The sequence below is a fragment of the Chanos chanos genome, chromosome 12 (genome assembly GCF_902362185.1).
Source record: "Chanos chanos chromosome 12, fChaCha1.1, whole genome shotgun sequence".
Taxonomy (NCBI): domain Eukaryota; kingdom Metazoa; phylum Chordata; class Actinopteri; order Gonorynchiformes; family Chanidae; genus Chanos; species Chanos chanos.
This window is the reverse complement of record NC_044506.1, coordinates 1,427,501-1,453,206: the sequence shown is the minus strand read 5'-3', so window position 1 is coordinate 1,453,206 and position 25,706 is coordinate 1,427,501. Positions and strand designations below refer to the sequence as shown.

Here is a 25,706-nt window from a genome sequence, read left to right as displayed (position 1 = left end):
GTGATCAGTAGTGCGGGAGATTGGTAACACTGAGGAGAGCTGAATATATGACTCTGACTAGAATTAATCAGAGAGTCTTCAGAACCGTTTAGAATCAACTCTACACATTTAACTCTCTGTCCATAACTCTACACATTTAACTATCTGTCTATAACTCTATAATGTAGTATGTATTTACTTAGTATGTATTTAACGCTTCATATTTAACACTCTGTCTCTGTAACTTTACACATTCTAAACTCTATATATATTTCTACAGATAATACTCATTTTATACACCTACACATTTAACACTGTCTACAACTCTACACATTTACCTCTCCTCCTATAGCTCTGTACATTTCACACAGGGTGCATTTAACTCTATATATTTAACACTCTGTGTAACCACACATTTAACATTCTATCTTTAACTCTACACGTTTAACATTCTATCTTTAACTCTACACATTTAACACTCCATCCATACCTCTGTACATTTAAAACAGTATGTCTCTAACTCCACAATTGATCTCCATAGCTCTATATATTTAACAATGTGTATAACTACACATTTAATATTCTGTCTTTAATATGTAACACTCTCTATATAACTCTTCACGTTGAAATATTTAACACTCGATATATTTATAATGCTCACTTATTTAAAATATTCTATCTATAGCTCCACTTACTTAACAAATTCTATACAAATTTACTGTACTCACAATATATCTAAAATTATTAAAAAAGGAACTTTGTCAGTATGACGTAAAAAGCTGAAGTGGATAACCTGTGGGAAACAGGAGGAGAAAGTAGAAACACTTGTATAGAAGCACTGAAAATAATCTGTCTTTTGATGAGGGTGAATCATAACAAAGAAAAATAAAATTTCTTTGAAATCCCAGCCTGTTCTAGCTGTAGTTCCTCTATGGCTGTTCTCAGATCAGTCTTATGTCCACTGTAAGTGTTCTCACATTAGTCTTATTTCCTCTATGGCTGTTCTCACATCTGTTCTTTGTTCCTCTGTAGCTGAGGGAGGTTTTTGTATGATGCTCTAACACTGTGTGAATGGACGGCTATTACCCTGCTGACAGTAATAATCTCCTGCATCTTCAGTCTGGACTCCAGTGATTTTCAGTGTAAACTGTGTGCCAGACCCACTCCCACTGAAACGATCTGGAACTCCAGACTGACGGTAAGTTGCACCATAAATCAGGAGTTTAGGAGCTTGTCCAGGTTTCTGCTGGTACCAGTGGAGGTAGCTGGAGACAGTCTGACTGGTTGTACAGCTGATAGAGACGGTCTCTCCTGGGACAACAGACTTTGATTGTGGAGACTGAGTCAGAATTATTTCCCCTGATGATTCTGGAAGAAAAAAGACAATGACAAGAGTGTGAGAGACCATAATACTGTGATCACATTAAAGACAGAAACATTCTCATAACAATCTCTCATAACTTTACTCAGACACACTCATATGTAGAATGATTGTAGTGGAAAAGAGATTGTAAGAAATGAGGAAAGTGATTTTGTCTGACCCTGAGTGAGGAGTCCCAGTGTTCCCAGCAGTAGAATGAGTGACATGATCATTGTGCTGTGTGTCAGTGTCTCTGAAAGGACTGAACACTCACTGATCAACACTGGAGCTCTTAAAGTGTGTGGAGCAGTGAGGCAGCACAGCTATGCAAAACACACACACACACACACACACTCACAGAAACACATACACACACACAGGCACACACAAATGCAAAACTTTGTTAATCACACATCATTAAGAGTGTGTGTTTGACCAGAGCAGAAATGTCTTAATGTGTGTGTCTATGATCGTGCTAAAGCCAGGGAATCAAAGAAATCTTGTAAAAAACATGCACGCACACACACACACACACACACACACACACACACACACTGTGTGTGCTTTACTGTTCGATGATGAAATTAAGAATAAAGTTGATTGTCATGGTTGAGGGAAAGACTAAATAGATGAATGAAAAGTTAATGTTTATAACTGCACTGTTGTCAGTCAGGCATCTGAGGCTGGTCTTTTTCACACAGACACATTCATATGGAGTTTCTCACTAAATTACTATGGGACATTGAAGTGAATTTTTATTCTCCATGTTGGAAATGATCTCAGATCTGGATTATCAGTGCCCTTTTTCTGTCTCGCTGTTTCTCTTATTACAGCTTTGTCTAACTGTCTCACTGTCTCTCATATTACAGTTTTGTCTAACTGTCTCACTGTGTCTCTGTGCGACAGCTTTGTCCAACTGTCTCACTGTTTCTCTTGTTTAAATTTTCTCTGTCTCACTGCTCACTGTTTCTCTTATTATAATTTTGTCTAACTACCTCACTGTGTCTCACTGTGTGACAGCTTTGTCTAACTGTCTCACTGTGTTTCTGTGCGACAGTTTGTGTCACTCCGGTGTGACAGAGGTTTTTGTGTGACCGTTTCATTACAGTCAAACACTGTGGTACACTTTTGGTGGAGGGACCAAACTCATCCTGAACAGTAAGTTGTTAGGATCCGGTTAAGGATGCTCAGGAGTTTCTGGGTTGGGGTAACTCAGTCGGACACAAAGGAACAGTGCTGTTCTTCCTTCATTACATTGTAGGAGGTATAGGCTGACGCATGCTTAACAGAGCCATCATTAGAAAAGGGTAAACTGTGAGAACATTATAAATTATCAGAAACAGCGTATCAACTCACAAAGCACAGACAGCAGAGAGAGGAAAAAGAGCGCGACATCCCCACAATATGACGTCACCATAAGCCAGTCATTACAACATGTTTTTCATGTAGTCTCTCAGTAAAAACAGCATAGATTTGGTTTCATAAACTTCTCTAAATCTCAGAGGTTAGATATAATGACGGCTGGGGACCGGTAAAACAAAGTTTGTGAAACTTGAATCAGACAAAGTAAATATTTTAACTACCCTGAGAGTTAAACTACAGTCAGAAAACACCATTTTCTTCAGGGCATATGTTCACACCTGCTGTAATCCAAAGTAAGATGTGAATCACGGTTTTCATAGAAGACGTGTGAAACCAAAGTGCTGAGTTTTGGAGAGAATAAATATCAGAACAGTGTTTCTTATGGAGCTGAGAGTCTGTGCTGTTAAACTCTGATCACTATTGTGCTGTTTGTAAATGTGAGAGTGTCGAACATGTTGAGTTTTCGCTGACAAATTTAACTCAGTTTTACACAGTCAGATATAACAGTGGATGTTGTAATAGATGTAAGAGATATATTGTTTATAGTAAAGGTGATTGAAGATTAAAACATGTTAAAAATATGATAAAGAATATGTGATTCATATTAAAAACATTGTGTATACTATAATGATCTGTATATATATATATGTTGTAATAATGTAATGTAAGAGATAAGGGACTTGTATGATAAAATTACTGTTTATAATACAGTCATAGACATATGTACATATATTTACATGCCGTTGAGCATATGAGTGAAATAATGTGCTATATTTTCAATGAGAAAATGTTAATGATTCATCAGTGTTTTCAAGTGATTATTATACCTCTTAAAGAGCTGACAGGTGAGTGGTGGACATGCAGAATTCATAAGAAAACTTGGGTCTCAGCTCACTGATGTGGTTCATTTTACTCCTTAAAAGCAAAGGAAAGGAACTGAAAGGGACAAGTTACGGTCTCAACGACCAATTCCCTAGAGAAATACAAGAAAGAAGAAAAAAACTTCTCCCGAACTTGAAGCAATTTCGGGAGAAGGGAAGACGAGCGACGTTATCTGTGGACAAGCTGTACATCGACGGGCGACTCTATCAAGATCGCAACATCACCACTTGGCTTTAGTCATCCAAATACATAGCCTTACAGTTCATACATCAGCACCAAAATGGTACTAAAACTTACACCCTGCTGTCTACTAAAGAAAAAAAAAAAATGTCACAGTCACTGTTGACCCTGTCACTATTTGTCTGTCTCTGTCTCTCTTTTTCTCTTTGTCTCGCTCTCTCTTCTTCTCTGATTTTCTTAGATTCTCCTCATATGCATATGATTTGTATTTGTCTCTTGTCTGTCCATGTCTGTCTGTCACAACTAGCCTGGAAAACGTGGGAGAAAGGGAACATTTCTACTTTTACTATTTTTTATATATCATCTCAAAATATCATTGAAACACACCACAAACTAATGTTGATACACCATACATTCAGCACATATTTTTACATTCATACCCACTACATAACACTCACAAATTCCCACTCTCATCACATTGCTGTAAAATTGATCCTTACACATGTCAATGATTTCACTCAAATTCGTAACGTGGAACATCCATGGGATTAGTTCGCAAGCAAAGAAAACTAAAATTATAAACCATCTGATTAAATTACAAGCAGACATATGCCTTTTACAAGAAACTCACATAACAGAATCCGAAGATCAGAAATTGAAAACTCCAGAATTTACCCAAGTATACTCATCAACTTACAACTCCAAGAAAAGAGGCGTCTCAATTTTAATAAACAAAAAAGTTCAATTAATCCATAATACCACTGTCACTGACCCTGAAGGACGATATGTTATCATCAACGCCACCATTAACAACAACAGCTACACTATTGCTAATATATATGGACCCAACACTGATGACCCTGCTTTCTTCCACACATTTTTCGACTCACTATCTAACTTATCAGATTCTACAGTCATAATTGGAGGTGACTTTAATACAGTTATTAATCCCAATTTGGACAGATCTTCTACAACAGCTAATTCCAGAAACTGGCACTCTACTGAAATATTAAAACAATACATGAATGACTTTGGTCTTGGCGATAGTTGGCGACTGAAAAACCCATTACTCAAAGAATACTCACATTTTTCCCCACCCCATCAGTCTTTTTCTCGTATTGACTTTTTTCTCACCAGTAAATCGATTATATCTGATATAGCAGATCCCAAAATTCATCCCATCATAATCAGCGATCATGCTCCTGTATCATTTAATCTAATCACCAAACAAGTCAAACAACCTATATCCAGATGGAGATTTAACACTTCCTTGCTTAAAGATCCTGACTTTAATACATTTTTCATAAAAGAGTGGGCACCCTTCATGGAAACTAATGACTCTCTGGAAATCTCATCTACCCTACTTTGGGAAACAGCAAAAGCAGTATTGAGAGGAAGAATTATATCATACTCATCATACAAGAAAAAAAAGGAACGAGAACATGAAAATATTCTTGAGCAAAAAATTAAAGCACTGACTGACACACATGCTAAAAACCCCACAGAGCAAATTCAGAAGGAACTGACAGAAACTAAATCACAGCTCAACCATATCATAAACAAAAAAACCCAATTCCTGATACAAAGACTCAGACATGATCATTTTGAACATAATAACAAATCAGGAAAATATCTGGTAAATCAACTCAAACGAAATAAAGAAAAATCATTCATACCAGCTATAAAGAATTCCATAGGAAACACTATGCAGTCACCCCAAGACATTAATGACGCATTCAGAGAATTCTACAACAAATTATATACACCCGATAAAGAACCCAATTTAATAGATATTAACACCTTCCTCAGTAATACAGAACTTCCCCAACTTAATAAGGAACAAGCAGATGAACTGGACACACCAATAACACCTAATGAACTCCACAAAGCAGTCAATAAGATGCCAAACAATAAAGCTCCAGGACCTGATGGCTTTCCTGCCGAATTTTATAAACATTTTTGGAATACAATCTCACCACTGTTGCACAGAATGGTGCTCAATATTAATCAAAACTCAGCAATCCCACCTCACATGAACACTGCCCTCATCTCAGTACTACTTAAACCTGAAAAAGACCCAACTCTCTGTTCCAGCTACCGCCCCCTATCGCTCATCAACACAGATATCAAAATCATCAGCAAAGCACTAGCCACCCGAATTGAAACGGTAATCCCATCATTAATCCACTCAGATCAAACTGGCTTCATTAAAGGACGACACTCTTCAAACAACATGCGCAGATTACTTAATCTAATTAATGTATCAAAACAAAACAAATTGAAAACAATAATAGTATCATTAGACGCATTAAAAGCTTTTGATAGAGTAAACTGGAAATTCTTAATTGCAACACTACACAGACTTGGTTTCGGAGAGTCATTCCTCCAGTGGATAAAAATTCTGTACAGTTCACCAATGGCCACAGTTGTTACTAATGGTTTAACATCACAGAGCTTCACACTGCACAGGGGAACCAGACAAGGATGCCCACTCTCTCCGTCGCTTTTTGCCTTATTCATCGAACCTCTCGCTGCTGCAATACGTCAAAACAACAACATTAAAGGAATCCAAACCCTCCACACTCACCACAAGATTAGTCTTTATGCAGATGATGTATTGCTTTATTTACAGGAACCATCTAACTCACTACAAGAAGCCATCAAGGTTATTAACTCATTCTCCGAACTCTCAGACTACGCTATAAATTGGACCAAATCAACAATTCTACCTGTATGTGGTGATGATTGGAATGCTGCAGCTCAAACCCCACCTCTTCCCATCCCTACTGGAAACATTAAGTATCTGGGAATTAACATCTCCACCAGACTGTCAGAGTTGTTCCACCTAAACTTCACCCCATTAATAAAAACAGTAGAAGACGACTTAAACCGCTGGATAAATTTACCTCTCTCATTAATTGGCAGAATAGCGACTGTAAAAATGATCATATTACCAAAAATCAATTACCTTTTCACAATGATTCCAACCCAGCCCACTACTAAATGGTTCAACTCATTAAACTCCATAACAAGCAAATTCTACTGGAAAAATAAAACACCGCGAATCAAACTGGCCACATTACAGAAACACAAAACTCAAGGAGGATTAGAAGCCCCAAACTTCCAAAATTACTATCTGGCAAATCAGCTACAATATATCACTAATTGGATTTACCCAAACCGGCAGAACAACTCATGGTTAGAAATAGAACAATCAGAATGTAAAGAAATATCAATATCTGACCTCCCGTTTCTCAGCAACAAGATAAAACACCATAACTGCTTTAATAACACAGTAATTTCAACAACTCTGACAGCCTGGTGGAAAATTAACAAAATCTTCAAATCTGAAATGAAACCCTGTAAATACACTCCAATTTGGCACAACCCTGACTTTCTACTCAACAAGACACCACTTATCTTCAACACATGGAAACAAAGGGGTATCACGCACCTTCACCATCTTTTCCATAATAACACATTCATCACTTTCCAACATCTGGTCCAAAACTACAACATAGGGAAAGAACAATATCTTCAATACCTTCAATTAAAGTCTATTTTAACATCCAAAATCAGTTTATCAAATAACAACTTACTACCTCCACCACTTGTAGAAGAAATCAAAAAAATAACCAATCAGAAGAAGATTCTTTCAAAATTATACAAACTAATATCCACCACAGACTCAACAATCTCCATTCCAATTAAAGTATGGGAAAAAGACCTATCACTTACATCTGATACTGAATTCTGGACCCAAATCTGCAGAAACACCTTCACAATGACAAAAAATACCAACCTACAACTAATACAGTACAAGGTAATACACAGAGCACACATCACTCAGCACAGGATGTATAAAATGGGACTCACAGACCATGACACATGCTCACACTGCTCACTAAACATCCCAGATAATTATCTCCACTCAACCTGGCTATGCCCTCCAACTCAACATTTCTGGCAACAAGTCATTGACAAAATTTCTCTTATAATGAGCTGTAGCATTCCACTATCACCATCCCTCTGTCTACTCGGAGATCTCTCAGTAATAAAACCACCAATCCAGAACCAAAAAACTATACTCATCGCCTTAACTATCGCCAAGAAAACAATCCTCCTAAACTGGAAAACTAGGAATACATTAAGCATCACACAATGGTTAAACCTCCTCAAAGATTATATATCCATGGAACAAATTTCATCCCAGCATCAAATCTCACACTTTGAAAACATTTGGGGTTCTTTTATGAGTTCACTAGACTTCCCTATTAACTAACTCCAACAACACCAACACAAACACACACACACACACACACTACAATCCGCCTACGAAATCTTACTTCCTCCCCTTCATCATCTTGCACTCGGATCTTGTACCTCCCACATCCACACATATACTTCCCCATTACTTCCACACAACCCATTGTATGCAATACTTGGTCTTGTCTTGTCTTGTTATGTCAGTCTCTCTGTCTGTCTGTCTGTCCGTCCACCTGCTTGGTTTTGTCATGTCCCATTATGGCCAGTGATGTCAGTCTGTTAGTCTGTTTGTCTGTCAGTCTGCCAACTTTCTCTTGTCATGTCTTGTCATGCTTGTGTTTTTATGTGCCTGTCTGCCTTTTTGCTTGTTGTTATGTCCCATCATTCCTCTATCTGTAGGTTTGTCCTGTCTGTCTGTCTGTCTGTCTGTCTATCTAGGAATTGGGAGGGAGGGAGGGAGGGAGGGAGGGAGGGAGAAGGGTGGGGTGGGGGGGTGGGTGGGTTGTGGAGCGACTTCACTGAACATACTGAATTTGCACTTGTTTAAAATAAATAAAGTTGTCCTCCAAAGAGGGGGGGGGGGGGTGGTGGAGGGCCTAAAAAAAAAAAAAAAAAAAAAAAAAAAGAAGATTAAAACATGTTAAAAATATGATAAAGAATATGTGATTCATATTAAAAACATTGTGTATACTATAATGATCTGTATATATATGTTGTAATAATGTAATGTAAGAGATAAGGGACTTGTATGATAAAATTACTGTTTATAATACAGTCATAGACATATGTACATATATTTACATGCCATTGAGCATATGAGTGAAATAATGTGCTATATTTTCAATGAGAAAATGTTAATGATTCATCAGTGTTTTTAAGTGATTATTATACCTCTTAAAGAGCTGACAGGTGAGTGGTAGACATGCAGAATTCATAAGAAAACTTGGGTCTCAGCTCACTGATGTGGTTCATTTTACTGAAAATGACACACGTCATAAAAGAAACATCAAATTTCTTCAGAAAGAAAATGATTGATTTTTAAACACTTGTCTATCTAGACTTTAGTTTGTACCTGAGCCATCGCCATTGAGACTCATGAAAGATCTTTGGAGTAAATTGTTATGGCGATATTACATTTTACAGAGTCATATACGATGTTTCTCTGTTAAAAACATGCCTTTTGATTTTGTGATGAGTTGGTAGTTAACAGATGTTTCCCTCGTTCTCTGAATTTCTGTCTGTCTGTCTCTCTCTCTCTCTCTCCAGCTGTAAGAGAAGAGTCTGACTACACTCTATCAGAGTTAATATGTACACTACACAGAGTTAAATGTATTTCTATGTGATTCTGGAATCAGATCAGGTCTGAGTAGAGCTGTGCTGCTTGAGTGAGTTTGTTTTTGTGGAGAATGAACATCTGGTGAGAGTGCTGATCTATTCTGGGAGGAAGAAAACCACTCAGCCCTGTCTATGCAAATCTGACTCTCACCCCCTGGGCTCCCACACTCCCAGTTACACACTCTCACTGGTTAAAATGATCTAGACTGGGACATCTGTGTGGGGTGGACTGGTTTCAGTTCTATTAAAGAGATGAGTCTGGACTTCTCTTCCATCATTCACAGATCAAACACTCCATATATGTGTGTTTAAAACAGTGATATTCATTTTTGTGAAAATATTGAGGTGGGTCACATCAGCCTGTGTTCACACCAGCATTAACCCAGTGATGAGTCACCTCAGCCTGTGTTCACACCAGCATTAACACAGTGATGAGTCACCTCAGCCTGTGTTCACACCAGCATTAACCCAGTGATGAGTCACATCAGCCTGTGTTCACACCAGCATTAACCCAGTGATGAGTCACCTCAGCCTGTGTTCACACCAGCATTAACACAGTGATGAGTCACCTCAGCCTGTGTTCACACCAGCATTAACCCAGTGATGAGTCAACACAGCCTGTGTTCACACCAGCATTAACCCAGTGATGAGTCACCTCAGCCTGTGTTCACACCAGCATTAACCCAGTGATGAGTCACCTCAGCCTGTGTTCACACCAGCATAAACCCAGTGATGAGTCACCTCAGCCTGTGTTCACACCAGCATTAACCCAGTGATGAGTCAACACAGCCTGTGTTCACACCAGTATTAAACCTTGGGTTTAACATGATCACTGATTCCATTTAACACTGAGTTAAAGACATTCCACAAACAAACACATGAGCAGTTGTTTCGTTTCATTTGTAGATACAGGTTTTGTGACACTCACCTCTACATGAACAAACTCATTTTTATTTTGTGTAATTCTCACAGCAACAAATCCAATAAAACTACACTGGAAATTAAATCAGTACATAACAGTCGACTAACAATATCAGACAAAGATTTCCATGTTTCACCACATTATCCAACTGACTGACAGTGATCCATGAACACTGATCATTTTTGAATAATGATGGTCATCAACACCATTCTTCTCTGGTCTTCCATTAAACAGTCCACACAGTTTCCACACTAACAAACCAGACCAACTCTCCACACTCACAAACTGTACCTGTGATTTTCTCTGATCTGGAAACTTCACACAACCTTTTCTTCCACTTTATCAACCATCAGATCTGATAAACAGTCCCATTCAGTTTGACTGTGGTCTCCATGGAGAGTTTGTGAGAGTGTGTTTAGCGTTGATGAATAAATGGTTATTTATACTTATGAAGACAATTCTCATCCACATACACTTTGCTATATGAAATTGGTATGTAGTTTGTATGAGTGTGATCAAGGGCTTGTCTTTGGAAAGACAGAGTTGTAAGAAGTCCAGAGAGAAGAGTGTCCTTCACTAGTGTAGTAACCCAGCAGCACTTTACTGGAGCTCTCCCTTCCTCACACTGATCAGAGGCCTGAGGAGCTCCAGTCATGATCAGTCTCTCCACATCTTCTAGAAGAAACACACACACACACACACACACACACACACACACACACTCACACACCTGATCAGTAGTGCAGGAGACTGGTAACACTGAGGAGAGCTGATTATATGACTCTGACTAAAGTCAATCAGAGAGTCTTCAGAACCATTTAGAATAAACTCTACCCATTCAACTCTCTGTCTATAACTCTATAATGTAGCATGTATTTACTTGGTGTGTATTTAACGCTTCATATTTAACACTCCGTGTAACCACACATTTAACATTCTATCTTTGACTCTACACATTTAACACTCCATCCATACCTCTGTACATTTCAAACAGTATGTCTCTAACTCCACAATTTAACTCCACAGCTCTATATATTTAACAATGTGTATAACTACACTTTAAATTTTCTGTCTTAAATATGTAACACTATGTATAACTTTGCACACTGAAATATTTAACACTCAATGTATTTATAATGCTCACTTATTTAAAATATTCTATCTATAGCTCTAAATGCTTAACAACTTCTATACAAATTTGAATACTGTATGCACAATATTACTATAACGATTAAAAAAGAAACTTTGACACCTGTGGGAAACAGGAGGAGAAAGTAGAAACACTCGTATAGAAGCACTGAAAATAATCTGTCTTTTGATGAGGGTGAATCATAACAAAGAAAAAGAACATTTCTGTAAAAATTCCAGCCTGTTCCAGCTGTAGTTCCTCTGTGACTGTTCTCAGATCAGTGTTTGTTCCTCTGTAACTGTTCTCAGATCAGTCTTTGTTCCTCTGTAGGTGAGGGAGGTTTTTGTATGATGCTCTAACACTGTGTGAATGGAGTGTCATAACCCTGCTGACAGTAATAATCTCCTGCATCTTCAGTCTGGACTCCAGTGATTTTCAGTGTAAACTGTGTGCCAGACCCACTCCCACTGAAACGATCTGGAACTCCAGACTGACGGTAAGTTGCACCATAAATCAGGAGTTTAGGAGCTTGTCCAGGTTTCTGCTGGTACCAGTGGAGGTAGCTGGAGACAGTCTGACTGGTTGTACAGCTGATAGAGACGGTCTCTCCTGGGACAACAGACTTTGATTGTGGAGACTGAGTCAGAATTATTTCCCCTGATGATTCTGGAAGAAAAAAGACAATGACAAGAGTGTGAGAGACCATAATACTGTGATCACATTAAAGACAGAAACATTCTCATAACAATCTCTCATAACTTTACTCAGACACACTCATATGTAGAATGATTGTAGTGGAAAAGAGATTGTAAGAAATGAGGAAAGTGATTTTGTCTGACCCTGAGTGAGGAGTCCCAGTGTTCCCAGCAGTAGAATGAGTGACATGATCATTGTGCTGTGTGTCAGTGTCTCTGAAAGGACTGAACACTCACTGATCAACACTGGAGCTCTTAAAGTGTGTGGAGCAGTGAGGCATCACAGCTATGCAAAACACACACACACAGACACACACACACACACAAACACGCACAAACACGCACACTCACAGAGACATACACACACACTGTGTGTGCTTTACGGTCTGATGATGAAATGAAGAATAAAGTTGATTGTCATGTTTGAGGGAAAAACTAAATAGATGAATGAAAATTAATGTTTATAACTGCACTGGAGGGATGTGACTCCATTCTTCAATAACAGAAGAGAACACCTCCTTCAGGAAAATAATTCATGGTGTTGAGGGAACCACTCAGAGAGACTTTGTGTTTATTAGCATGTACAGTAACCTCTGAGGGGCTGACTGGACCTAAAGCTAAACCATACTGGGAACATGTAACCCACACCAGAACAGATCCACCAGAACCTGTCACTGAGTCTAATGAAACCACACAGCTTCCTTTGTTCATGTCATTTCAATACACAGCACACGTTAAGTTGGATATTAAAACTCATTTGGATATTAAAAGTCAAATCCATCTTGTCTACGTGTGTGTGTCTAGTAGAAAGTGCAGTACATATGAGAGTGGTGGTCAGTCTATAGACAGGACTGAGTGAGTTTATGGTTGTATGGAGCTCATAGAATGGATTTGCAGTCACATAGTGTTTTGTGTTTGTAACGTTTATTTCCACTATGTGGCGCTTGTGTGTTCAGTTGCTTATTTGTTTCATTAACCTTTGATTCATTTCATTTATCTGTTTTGATTTCTCAAGTTTTGTGTAATATTTATTATGATTTCTATACTGAATGTCATTTATTTGAACAAGATTTATTTTTATTTTTTTTAGAGTTTTTTGGTTATATTTGTTCCCATCATGCATTTTGTACATGTCACTTCCTGTGTGTCGTCCACATGAGAGGACTGAACAATTTTCTCCTCGCAAGGTTTAAAGTGTCTGCTCTGTAATTGTAAGCCATCTGACTAAAGATTTCAGGATACAAATCCCTCTCTGAGTTTACAAGCAGGCAAAAGTGGTATGTAGATTTATTTTCTATCTAATTATGAGTTTATTGTCCCTTGTGTGTTTTTGTGTAAGTGAGTGTAATCAATGGTTTTGTCTTTCATATTCATCCCTTTTCATTTAGTTCTATGATGTTGATGCTGGTGTTGGTGTTGCTGTTGTTGATCTTGGTGTTGATGTTGAAGTTGGTGTTGGTGGTGTTGGTGTTGTATGTTTGTCCAAGCATTAACCAACTGTGAGAAAGGAACCTGATCCTTCATGTTGTGACTAAGGACATATAGAGTATAAGCTAATAGAATGAATAAAATGATTGGCTTGTCCTTTTTAAAATTAAAATGTTCTTTTACTTTCATAAAACAACTTTTTAGATGGAAATGTAGAATCATTGTTGATGTAATTAGAGCATGTGTAGTGTGTTTGTAGAGTTGGTGTAGTGTGTTTGTAGAGTTAGTGTACTGTGTTTATATATTATGTGTAGTGTGTTTGTAGTGTTAGTGTAGTGTGTTTGTGGAGATAGTGTAGTGTAGTGTAGTATGATTATAGAGTATAGACTCCGTCTGAGGGAGAGAGAGGTTGAGAAGGGCGAGAAAGAGAGACAATGATCCAGTCCGCCTCCTTCTGCAAGAGTCACTGTGAAGCCTGAAGATTCCTCACATCACCTCCAGCAACACTGCACCACTTCAGGGAGAGAGACACAGTCGAGTACCTGGTCTTAATCGTCCTCCACACGGGCCCAGTGTTTTAGTCCTGTTGAGAGTGATCTAAAGCTCATCTGATTACAGTGTAGATCACAGACAGTGTGTTTGTGTAGACACTCAAAACAGTCTCAATGTCATCATGTCTTCTAATGAAAATCAGACAAAGCCTTTAAACCTTAAATGGTTAATCATTTATTTAGGGCTAAAATTGCTGACACTCCCTTTTGCTGTTCTCTTAGTAAAGCTTGATGCAGGAAGATTCCTTCATGACTGCTGTCCTGTCTCTTGTTTGTCCACTACACTGAATGCCTGTAAGAGAAGAGTCTGACTACACTCTATCAGAGTTAATATGTACACTACACAGAGTTAAATGTATTTCTGTGTGATTCTGGAATCGGATCAGGTCTGAGTAGAGCTGTGCTGCTTGAGTGAGTTTGTTTTTGTGGAGAATGAACATCTGGTGAGAGTGCTGATCTATTCTGGGAGGAAGAAAACCACTCAGCCCTGTCTATGCAAATCTGACTCTCACCCCCTGGGCTCCCACACTCCCAGTTACACAGTCTCACTGGTTAAAATAATCTAGAATGGGACATCTGTGTGGGGTGGACTGGTTTCAGTTCTATTACAGAGATGAGTCTTGACTTCTCTTCCATCATTCACAGATAAAACACTCCATATATGTGTGTTTAAAACAGTGACATTCATTTTTGTGAAAATATTGAGGTGGGTCACATCAGTCCGTGTTCACACCAGCATTAACCCAGTGATGAGTCAATACAGCCTGTGTACACACCAGCATCAACCCAGTGATGAGTCACCTCAGCCTGTGTTCACACCAGTATTAAACCCTGGGTTGTGTCATAATCATTGATTCCATTTAACACCGAATTAAAGACATTCCATAAAGAAACGCACGACCAGTTGTTTCATTTGTAGCTACATGTTTTATAATATCTACTTCTACATTCACAAACTCATTTTTACATTGTGTAATTCTCACATTAAAGTAAAAACATGACTGCCTTGACAATTGACAATATGAAAACAGCCCTGTAGTGTAACTTACTGACGTCTTCAGCTGTAGACAGATGAATAATGTGATATCATTCTAACTACACATAACCTTGAGAAAAATTAAATCTGAGTCAATATCTGTTTGCCTTTATTCTGTGTGTTTACCATTATGAACATTGATTCTTAACTAACTGAGTAGTGACTCGGACTAAATGTAGGAAGTATAGTCACATTTCCACAATCTCAGATCATTATCTTACCTCATTCAAAATGTTTCTTAGTAATAATATATGCACCTCGCCAAGCTATCGTAATAATAATAATAATAATAATAATAATAATAATAATATTAATATTTATTTAGAGCCCAATATCACTATTTATAGTCTCAAAGGGCTTTACATGTCTATAACAAAGTCAAATCAAAATTATATCATGCATAAGTTCGAGAAAATAGATAAGTCTTTAGTCTTGTTTTAAAGGTATTGAGAGAGTTTGCTTCTCTAACTTCTTTAGGTAAACCATTCCAAAGGAAGGGAGAGTGGTAGGAAAAGGCTTGGTTGCCAGCGGACTTCTTTTTACTCTTGGAATGACTAATAATCCAGAATCTTGAGAGCGCAGGGTGCGAGGTGGGTTATAGGGTGTAATTAAGCCAGACAGGTAGGAAGGCGTAAGCTCATGTAAAATTTTACATGCTAATGAGAGGACCTTAAAATCTGCACTTGCATGAATTGGGAGCCAATGAAGGAAAGCCAGGACAGGGCTAATGTGATCAAAATTCTTCGTTCGGGTCAGAATTCTAGCAGCAGCAGTCTGGACCAGCTGAAGACTACTGGTACTAGAGGCAGGCAGGCCAGAGTAAAGAACATTGCAGTAATCGAGGCGAGACGTGACAAATGCGTGAACAATAAACGTACGTTTACGCCAACTACTACGCAGAACTTTATCAATAATCTCCCAGAGTTATCAACTTTGATGGGATCACTGTCACACCCCACAGAACTTGATCAGGCAACTGAATGTTTAGAGTCAACATTCCGCAAGACCTTAGATAATGTGGCCCCACTTAAAAGGAAAATAATCAGAGAGAAAAAACTAGCTCCCTGGTATAATGAGCACATACGTGCCTTAAAACTTACCACTCAACAATTAGAAGGTAAATGGCACCAAACTAAATTGGTAGTATTCCAGTTAGCATGGAAGGAGAGCCTCCTGAGCTATAGAAAAGCTCTTAGTGCCGCTAGATCAATGTATCTTTCCACCCTAATAGAAGTTAACAAATACAATCCTAGATTTTTATTTAATATTGTATCAAAACTAACTGGGAATAGGAGCACCTCAGAAACAGGCACACCATCAATATACAGTGGTGACACCAATAGCAAAATTGAAAATATCAGGCGAACAAATCAGACTATAAATATAAAACCAGATAATCTGATAACTAACACTGTAGATAACAATATAACTATATCAGATCAGCGATTAGAATGTTTTACTCCCCTTCAAGTGACCGAATTAACCTCACTAATTTCTTCATCAAAATCACCAACTTGTGTACTAGATCCCTTACCTACATGTTTCCTCAAGCAGATGCTACCAGTAGTCATCGAACCGCTTCTAAAAATAATCAATTCCTCCCTTAGCACTGGCTACGTAGCTAAATCATTTAAACTAGCAGTTATCAAACCCCTAATTAAAAAACCTGACCTTGACCCCTGTTCATTGTCCAACTACAGGCCAATATCTAACCTCCCCTTTATCTCCAAGATCCTAGAAAGGGCTGTAGCACAGCAGTTATGCTCATACTTACATAAAAATAACATTCATGAAATGTATCAGTCAGGGTTTAGGCCTCATCACAGCACAGAGACAGCACTGGTTAAAGTTGCAAATGACCTATTACTGGCCTCTGATCAGGGTTGTGTCTCCTTGCTTGTGTTGCTTGACCTCAGTGCAGCCTTTGACACCGCTGATCACACTATTCTCCTTGATAGACTAGAAAATGTTGTTGGAGTTAAGGGAACAGCCCTTTTATGGCTTAGATCCTACTTGACTGATCGTTATCAGTTTGTTGATGTAAATGGTGACTTCTTTGCACATACTGAGGTAAAGTTTGGAGTTCCACAAGGTTCTGTTTTAGGCCCACTGTTTTTTTCTCTATATAAGCTACCTTTAGGTAATGTTATTCGTAAACACGGTATTAGCTTCCACTGCTATGCTGATGACACACAGCTGTATGTCTCAGCGAAGCCAGACGAGAGACACCAACTTAACAAAATTGAGGAATGTCTAAAGGATATTAGGCACTGGATGCTTACGAACTTCCTGAACTCTGAAAAGACAGAAGTTCCTGTACTAGGATCACATGCAGCTAGGTAAGCTTTCCGATCACATAGTTACTCTGAATGGCCTTTCTCTTTCATCAGGTGCGGCAGTAAAAGATCTTGGTGTAATTATTGACCCCAGTCTTTCATTTGAATCTCATGTAGATAACATTACCAGGATAGCCTTCTTTCATCTTAGAAATATTAACAGGATAAGAAATGCATTGTCATTTCAAGATGCTGAAAAATTGGTGCATGCTTTCATTACCTCTAGGTTAGACCATTGTAATGCCTTACTGTCTGGATGTTCTAATAGGTGTATAAATAAGCTACAGTTAGTTCAGAATGCAGCAGCCAGAGTTCTTACTAGAACCAAAAAATATGATCACATCACCCCTATCTTATCCACGCTGCACTGGCTCCCAGTCAAATCTCGTATTGATTATAAAATCTTACTATTAACCTACAGAGCACTAATTGGTCTTGTGCCACAGTACCTGCGCGAACTCCTGGTCTTTTATGATCCACCATGCTTACTTAGATCAAAAGGTGCAGGCTATTTGTTGGTACCTCGAGTTATGATGGCTACAGCAGGGGGCAGAGCCTTCTCTTACAGAGCCCCACAGTTATGGAACAGCCTCCCAATTAATGTTCAAGACTCAGACACAGTCTCTATGTTTAAGTCAAGGCTGAAAACTTATCTGTTTAGCCAAGCCTTTTGCTAACAGCTCTTTACTAGGCAGATCTGGAGGGTTCTCGGGCATAGAATGTTTGGTGAACTGGGATGTTTGGATGCTGTCGCCCCCCCACTCTAACATGTTCACTCAGGTTTGTTGATGGTGGAGTGGGTGGCTGCCTTGTGTCCCAGAGTGCCACCATGTCCGTATTACCTTCTAGCTCTCCCTTTTAACTATGCTGTACTAGCTAGTCTTGCTAGAATCCCTGCCTGCACTCGGCACACAATGTATATTTTCCCTTAACCATTAGGCCTATGTGGAAATGAACATCTAACAATGTGTCTCTCTCTCTCTCTTTCTTTCTCTCTCTCTCTCTCTCTCTGTCGAGCCACACATGCTACTCGCCACACATGCTACTCCTGAGACACCAGTGATCCTGACTCATCCTGCCTTCTGGACCGATCCATCCTGGTGTTATCATCTTTCATCCCCCTGTCAGCCTCCTGTCTGCATCGCCATCCCCTTTATTCATGCTCATATTTACTTTCAATTGTAACTGCCTGCTGGGTCGGCACCTATTGCACACCTGTCTGGCCAAGGAGGGGTCTCCTCTCTCTGTGGTCCTTCTCAAGATTTCTCCCATTTTCCCATTTCCCTTTCGGGTTTTTGGGGAGTTTCTTCTTGCCCGCCATGAGGATTAAGTCAGGGGGTGCCATCCTGTTTTGATTTTGATTGTTGTGGCCTGTAAAGCCCTTTGAGACTGTAAACAGTGATATTTGGCTCTAAATAAACTTGAAACTTCATTAGGCATCTGGATATATAACTAACAGTGTCTATATTGGAAATATATCGATTGACCTGGGAGTCAAACCCGGGGCTCTGGCGTGGAAGCCCAGGGCTTTACCCTTGTGCCACCAAGTGGAAGACCCAAATGCAGAGAGCAAGGCAAAGTGATCCAGTAAGGTGGTTCCTTTTAATAGGTAAATCTGGGCAGAGGTATCCAAGGGGGTCAGGCAAAAATCAGTAAACAGTTCCAGGTAGAAGTCGAAACCAGTAAGCAGAGATATCCAATCATCAAATCCAGAGAAGACGGCAGGCAGAATCTTAGTCCAAAAAGCAGGCAAAAACAGAGGGTCAGCAACAGGGGACAATCCAAGAAAACACACAAAAATACACAGAGCTAAAGAACTACATTCCCAAAAAACATGACAGGAAAATTATTAGAACAATATTAGACAACTTTTTTCACATTTCTGCAGCCAATCCAATTCACTTACAGTGAATCCATGAACACTGATCATTTTTGAATAATGATGATCATCAACATTAAACAGTCCACACAGTTTCCACACTAACAAACCAGACCAACTCTTCACATTCACAAACTGTACCTGTGATATTCTCTGATCCGGAAACTTCACACAACCTTTTCTTCCACTTTATCAACCATCAGATCTGAGAAAGTTTGTTTAGTGTTGATAAATAAATGGTTATTCATACTTGTGAAGACAACCCTCATCTACATACAGTCTTCTAAATGAAGCTGGTATGTAGTTTGTATGAGTGTGATCCAGAGTTGTAAGAAGTCCAGAGAGAAGAGTGTCCTTCACTAGTGTAGTAACCCAGCAGCACTTTACTGGAGCTCTCCCTTCCTCACACTGATCAGAGGCCTGAGGAGCTCCAGTCATGATCAGTCTCTCCACATCTTCTAGAAGAAACTATCTACACATTTAACATTCTGTCTATGACTCTACACATATAATAGTGCAACTCTACACATTTAATGCCCAATAAATCAACGTTACAACATTGTCTCTATAACTGCATATTTAAAATTCTATATATAATTCTATGGGTAACAGTGGATCTGTACATCTACATATTAAGCAGTCTGTCTGTGTCTTTGTACATTTAACACAGTGTGTCTTTAACTCTACATAATTAACACTCTGTATATCCACACATTTACATACTGTCTTCAACTCTAAATATGGAACACCCTCTATATAACTCTGTAACTTTAATACTCTAGATATTTACAATGCTCACATATTTAATCCATTCGTTCTATAGCTCCAAATACTTAACAAATTCTCTATAACTTCTCAAATTTAAATAGTCTACGTCTACACCATTAAAAAAAAACATTCCCACTATGAAGTAAAAAGCTGAAGTGGATGACCTGTGGGAAACAGGAGAAAGTATAAACACTTGTATAGAAGCACTGAAATAATCTGTCTTTTGATGAGGGTGAATCATAACAAATTAAAAGAATATTTCTTTAAAAATTCCAGCCTGTTCCAGCTGTAGTTCCTCTATGACTGTTCTCAAATCAGTATTATTTCCTCTGTAGCTGTTTTCAGATCAGTCTTTGCTCCTTTGTAACTGTTCTCAGATCAGTCCTTGTTCCTCTGTAGCTGAGAGAGGTTTTTGTATGACGCTCTAAGACTGTGTGAATGGAGTGCTATAACCCTGCTGACAGTAATAATCTCCTGCATCTTCAGTCTGGACTCCAGTGATTTTCAGCGTATACTGTGTGCCAGACCCACTCCCACTAAAACGATCTGGAACTCCAGACTGACGGGTAGATGTGGTATAAATCAAGAGTTTAGGAGCTTGTCCAGGTTTCTGCTGGTACCAGTGGAGGTAGCTGGAGACAGTCTGACTGGTTGTACAGCTGATAGAGACGGTCTCTCCTGGGACAACAGACTTTGATTGTGGAGACTGAGTCAGAATTATTTCCCCTGATGATTCTGGAAGAAAAAAGACAATGACAAGAGTGTGAGAGACCATAATACTGTGATCACATTAAAGACAGAAACATTCTCATAACAATCTCTCATAACTTTACTCAGACACACTCATATGTAGAATGATTGTAGTGGAAAAGAGATTATAATAAATGAGGAAAGTGATTTTGTCTGACCCTGAGTGAGGAGTCCCAGTGTTCCCAGCAGTAGAATGAGTGACATGATCATTGTGCTGTGTGTCAGTGTCTCTGAAAGGACTGAACACTCACTGATCAAGACTGGAGCTCTTAAAGTGTGTGGAGCAGTGAGGCATCACAGCTATGCAAAACACACACACACACACTCACACACACACAGAAATGTCTGTATTTAACCAGAGAAAAAATTTCTCAGTGTGAGTGTTTATGACTGGGCCAAACCCACATGCATGCAGGGCAAATATTTCAATATGCGTCTGTCCATCAAAAGAAAAATGAATCGTGTTTTAGTGTCTGATGATGAAATGAAGAATAAAGTTGATTGTCATGTTTGAGGGAAAACTAAATAGATGAATGAAAAGTTAATGTTTATAACTGTACTGGAGGGATGTGACTCCATTCTTCAATAACAGAAGAGAACACCTCCTTCAGGAAAAAAAAAATTCTTCTCCATGGTGTTGAGGGAACTACTCAGGGAGACGTTGTGTTTATTAGCATGTACAGTAACCTCTGAGGGGCTGACTGGACCTAAAGCTAAACCATACTGGGAACATGTAACCCACACCAGAACAGATCCACCAGAACCTGTCACTGAGTTTAATGAAACCACACAGCTTCCTTTGTTCATGTCATTTCAATACACAGCACACGTTCAGTTGGATATTACAACTCAGTTCAGTTGGATATTAAAAGTCAAATCCATATGCTCTAACTGTGTATCCAGTAGAAAGTACAGTACATAGTAGAGTGTTGGTCAATCTTTAGACAGGACTCAGTGAGTTTGTAGTTGTATGGAGTTTATAGAATACCAGCTAATAGAATGATTAAAATGGTTGACCTGACTCTTAGAGTAGTAAAATGTTCTTTTATTTTCACAACACAATTTTTTAGTTGGACTTATAGAATTATTGTTACTGTAACTAGATATAGTGTCATGTGATTGTAGAGGTAGTATAGCATGTGACTGATCTGCTCCTGTTGTCCAGCAGAGGGCAATGTGTAATACTCACATCTGTAATGGTTCAGTTCTCACTCCATCTGTTTCTGCATTAGAGAGTTTTAGTACAGAGACTCAGTCTGTCTCTATGACTGTGGTGGACTTTTGGTGGAGGAATCAAACTGGATGTTGGCAGTGAGTATCCAAACATATGGCATAGTTATAAATTGGAGAATAAGTAAACTCTTCAGAAAATAGTGTATCATTAGTTAGCATTGACAGGTGAATGAAAAAAACAAAACAAAACTAACGTGTATAATCCTGATCTTGTTTAAGAGTAAACTGACAGTCAACTTGATGGTTTAAACAACACAAAATGACAGTAAAATGTTGGTAAGAGTTGAAATATGAATGAGTTGAGAGGTTGTTGAATGAGTCGATTGGTAGATTGATGAATAGTAACATTAAGAGTGTGAAACAATGTGCTGTAAAGCACAGAGAGATCAGAGTCATTAGAGCAGGAGGTTTTTGTACGGCCACTTAACCAGTTTGTATCACTGTGGAGGACTTTTGGTGGAGGCACCAAACTGTCAGTTGGACGTAAGTACACATTTCTTCTCTTAATGAAAAAGAACAGATGTTGAGTCCAGATTAAAATAATCTGTAGTAACCCTTTGTAGTTTACAGATGACAAAGTTTGTATGATTTGATGTTTTACTCATATACTTTGAGTTGTTGTAATGATAGTGTGGTCAGTTAGAATAATACAATCTCACTGAGTCCATATATATCTGGTCTTTTCCTCTAAAGACAAAAATCTTTACTCTGAAAACTAAAACTTCTAAAGTAAAATGTTTGTAAGTGTTGAAATATTTATTTATAAATTGAAAGGCTGATTAATGAGAGGTGGAAGATTGACCAACAACAACATTAAAAGTTCAAAATATAAAACATGAATATACTTATGGATTTTTCATCCCAAAACTGTGTAAAAGAACTTGAATATTCTTAAGAACATAACTGTGAAACAGTGTAGTGTGTAAGACTGGATTACATTACAATCTTAACTCAGTTCAAGTGACATTTAATGCATATTTTTAAATGTTCAATAATAATGATAATAATAATAATAATAATAATAATAATAATAATAATAATATGAAATATATACTGTAGATTACTGTCTCATTTAATGAGGAAACTACTGGATACAGTTCAGAGAGCAGTGAAGTTCTTCTCAGTATATTTCATCATTTTCATTAGAACTGAATCAAGTTAAACACAGTCAAGAAAAGAAAGAAAAAAAGAAAGAAAGAAAGAAAAATATGTGAGGGATGAAATTCTCAGTTCAATGCATTTGCACTTTGACATTCAGTGTTTTTCTTTCTGTAAAACTGAATTTAGAAAATTTGAATTTTTTTTTTTAGAAATATTAAGAATCTTCTGTAAATGTAATGACGTGAAAAATGTATCTCATTCATTTGTCTTTGTATACTGAGAGATTAGAAATAATTTCACTGAGATTTAAACAGTGATATATTGTCAGAGGTCCTGGCGTTTAGTGAAACTGAACTGCTCAATTTCTGCTTCTTTTTATCTGACTAATTTCCACCCAAAAATATACTCATTTTATTTATTTATTTTTTTCAATTATTTATCTGTGTAACTACATGTGTGCCACTCTTGTTCAATACTTATGCTGAAAATGTAGCTATTAACTTTATTATTATCATTTAAATGATTCATAGTGTGGAAAGAAAATGTATTTTATTAAAGTAGAAAGTGGATTTCATTAAAGGTTATTTATACATTTCTGGTAACTGTCCTTAAACGCTTGGCTGATCTTGGTTGGGTTCTGTGATGTAAAGATAAGGGAAGTGAAAGAGACAGAGCCTGTCTGCTTTTGAAACTCACATAAAGTGTGTGTTTAAAGTGTGTTTCACTCACACACACACACACACACACACACACACACACACACAGACACACACACACACAGACACACACACACACAGAGTAATCCGAGATGGAGGCTAACCATGTCTCACACTACTGTGTCCCTCTACCCATTGATTGACACACATCAGCTCTCTCTCCATCCAATCACAGCTCTGACTTGTGTGATGTATCCTAGGTGATGCACGACCCACCCTGACGGTCCTGCCCCCCTCCAGTGAGGAGCTGAAGCAGGGGGAGGCCACGCTCATGTGTCTGGCCAACAACGGCTTCCCCTCAGACTGGAAGCTGAGCTGGAAGGTGGATGGTAAGAGCTGGAGTTCAGGGGTGAGCTCCAGCCCTGAGGTTCTACAGAAGGACGGTCTGTACAGCTGGAGCAGCACCCTCACCCTCCAGGAGGAGCAGTGGACAAAGATGTCAGTGACCTGTGAGGCCACACAGGGCTCCCAGTCTCCTGTGACCCAGACAGTGAGCAGAGACCAGTGTTCTGAGGCGTGAGAACACACACACACACACACACACACACACACACATACACACACACACACACAAATACCTGATATGTGTGTATCAGACTTGTTTTGTGCTGTGTTTGACCCTGTGTGTGAGACCTTCTAGCAGCTTGACTTGTGACCAGAGCATCTTCCATGTCATGTTGTTGTGTTTCATGTCAAATCCATTCATGTCCACTGCATGTGTTTGTTTAACTGCTTCACTCTTCTTCTTTCTCATTTATGATGAAAATAAAGAGTTTTTTTTCAATCACAACCATTCCACTCTCTCTCTCTTTATTAGAAATAATGATTTTTACCTAAATCACACACTAAAATCATGACTTACATGCATAAACGCATCATAAGTGTACAGAAGTAGCTTTATTTTCACTACTGTAGACACAGTAAACATTTCCCTGAAACCTGTAACTTCTTAATCAGACTGTGGTCTTAATAGTCCATAGATACCTCAACACACGTTTCCCACCAGAGTCAAAAATACTGATGAAAAGAAAAACTAGTGAATAAATATCTATAAAGGCTTATTACCTGAATAAATAAAAACACATATAAATAAATAAATGTTGTGAAAATGCATTAACTGGTCTAAATAATGTGATTGTTATTATTTAAGTTATATTATGTACAGTATCTACAGATTAATTTAACAGTAATGGGATCTTTTGAGATCAGCATCATAACTATAAACCTAATGTAAAATCTATTGACAGACATTATGTGAGTGTATGTGAGTGAGACAGTAATTGTGTGTCAGTCCAGATGTGGACTTTATAATGACACTGATACTAAAGTAATGACCTCTGAACCCACTCTAATCCCAGTGGGGGTGGGGGATCATGTGATCACAGTGCTGCTCTATTCTGGGAGAGTGGAGATCACCCTGCACATGCAAATCTGACTTTCACCCTCACAGCACCCACTCACACCGCCCCAAACCCCCTGAGACTGGGACAGCTGTGTGTGTGTGTGTGTGTGTGTGTGTGTGTGTGTGTGTGTGTGTGTGTGAGTGTGTGTGATATGAGAACAGAAGATCATGGGCGGGACTCTACACAGTGAGGTGTTGTTTTGAATAACATTTATAATCTTTATAAACTCATATTGTGTTGTTTGTGTTTGTAATTGATGTGTAGTAATGTGTAGTTAAGATGTGATTGGTGGATTGTATTTGACTACTGTCTTCACAGGTTAATTGCACTAATGGAACTGGCCAATGAGAGCTGTATCATAGCATTTCCATGGTGATTTTAGGATACTCTCCAGG

The 25,706-nt window shown here is 38.5% G+C and overlaps 4 gene segments (V, D, J or C); 1 reads left to right on the top strand and 3 right to left on the bottom strand.

The window, feature by feature from the left end:
- Window positions 1-1,036: 1,036 nt before the first annotated feature.
- LOC115825318 (immunoglobulin kappa variable 3-15-like) lies at window positions 1,037-1,587 on the bottom strand. The segment is given in 2 exon segments: window positions 1,037-1,347; window positions 1,521-1,587. Coding segments are annotated over 2 exon segments (363 nt in total).
- A 10,183-nt stretch (window positions 1,588-11,770) lies between these two features.
- LOC115825323 (immunoglobulin kappa variable 1-39-like) lies at window positions 11,771-12,321 on the bottom strand. The segment is given in 2 exon segments: window positions 11,771-12,081; window positions 12,255-12,321. Coding segments are annotated over 2 exon segments (363 nt in total).
- An 8,211-nt stretch (window positions 12,322-20,532) lies between these two features.
- On the bottom strand, window positions 20,533-21,083 carry LOC115825321 (immunoglobulin kappa variable 1-39-like). The segment is given in 2 exon segments: window positions 20,533-20,843; window positions 21,017-21,083. Coding segments are annotated over 2 exon segments (363 nt in total).
- Window positions 21,084-22,132: 1,049 nt separating this feature from the next.
- Window positions 22,133-24,443, top strand: LOC115825335 (Ig kappa-b4 chain C region-like; the record flags this gene model as incomplete). The annotated part of the segment is given in 2 exon segments: window positions 22,133-22,169; window positions 24,109-24,443. Coding segments are annotated over 2 exon segments (357 nt in total), but the record flags the coding sequence as incomplete, so codon positions are not given.
- Between the last annotated feature and the right edge of the window lie 1,263 nt (window positions 24,444-25,706).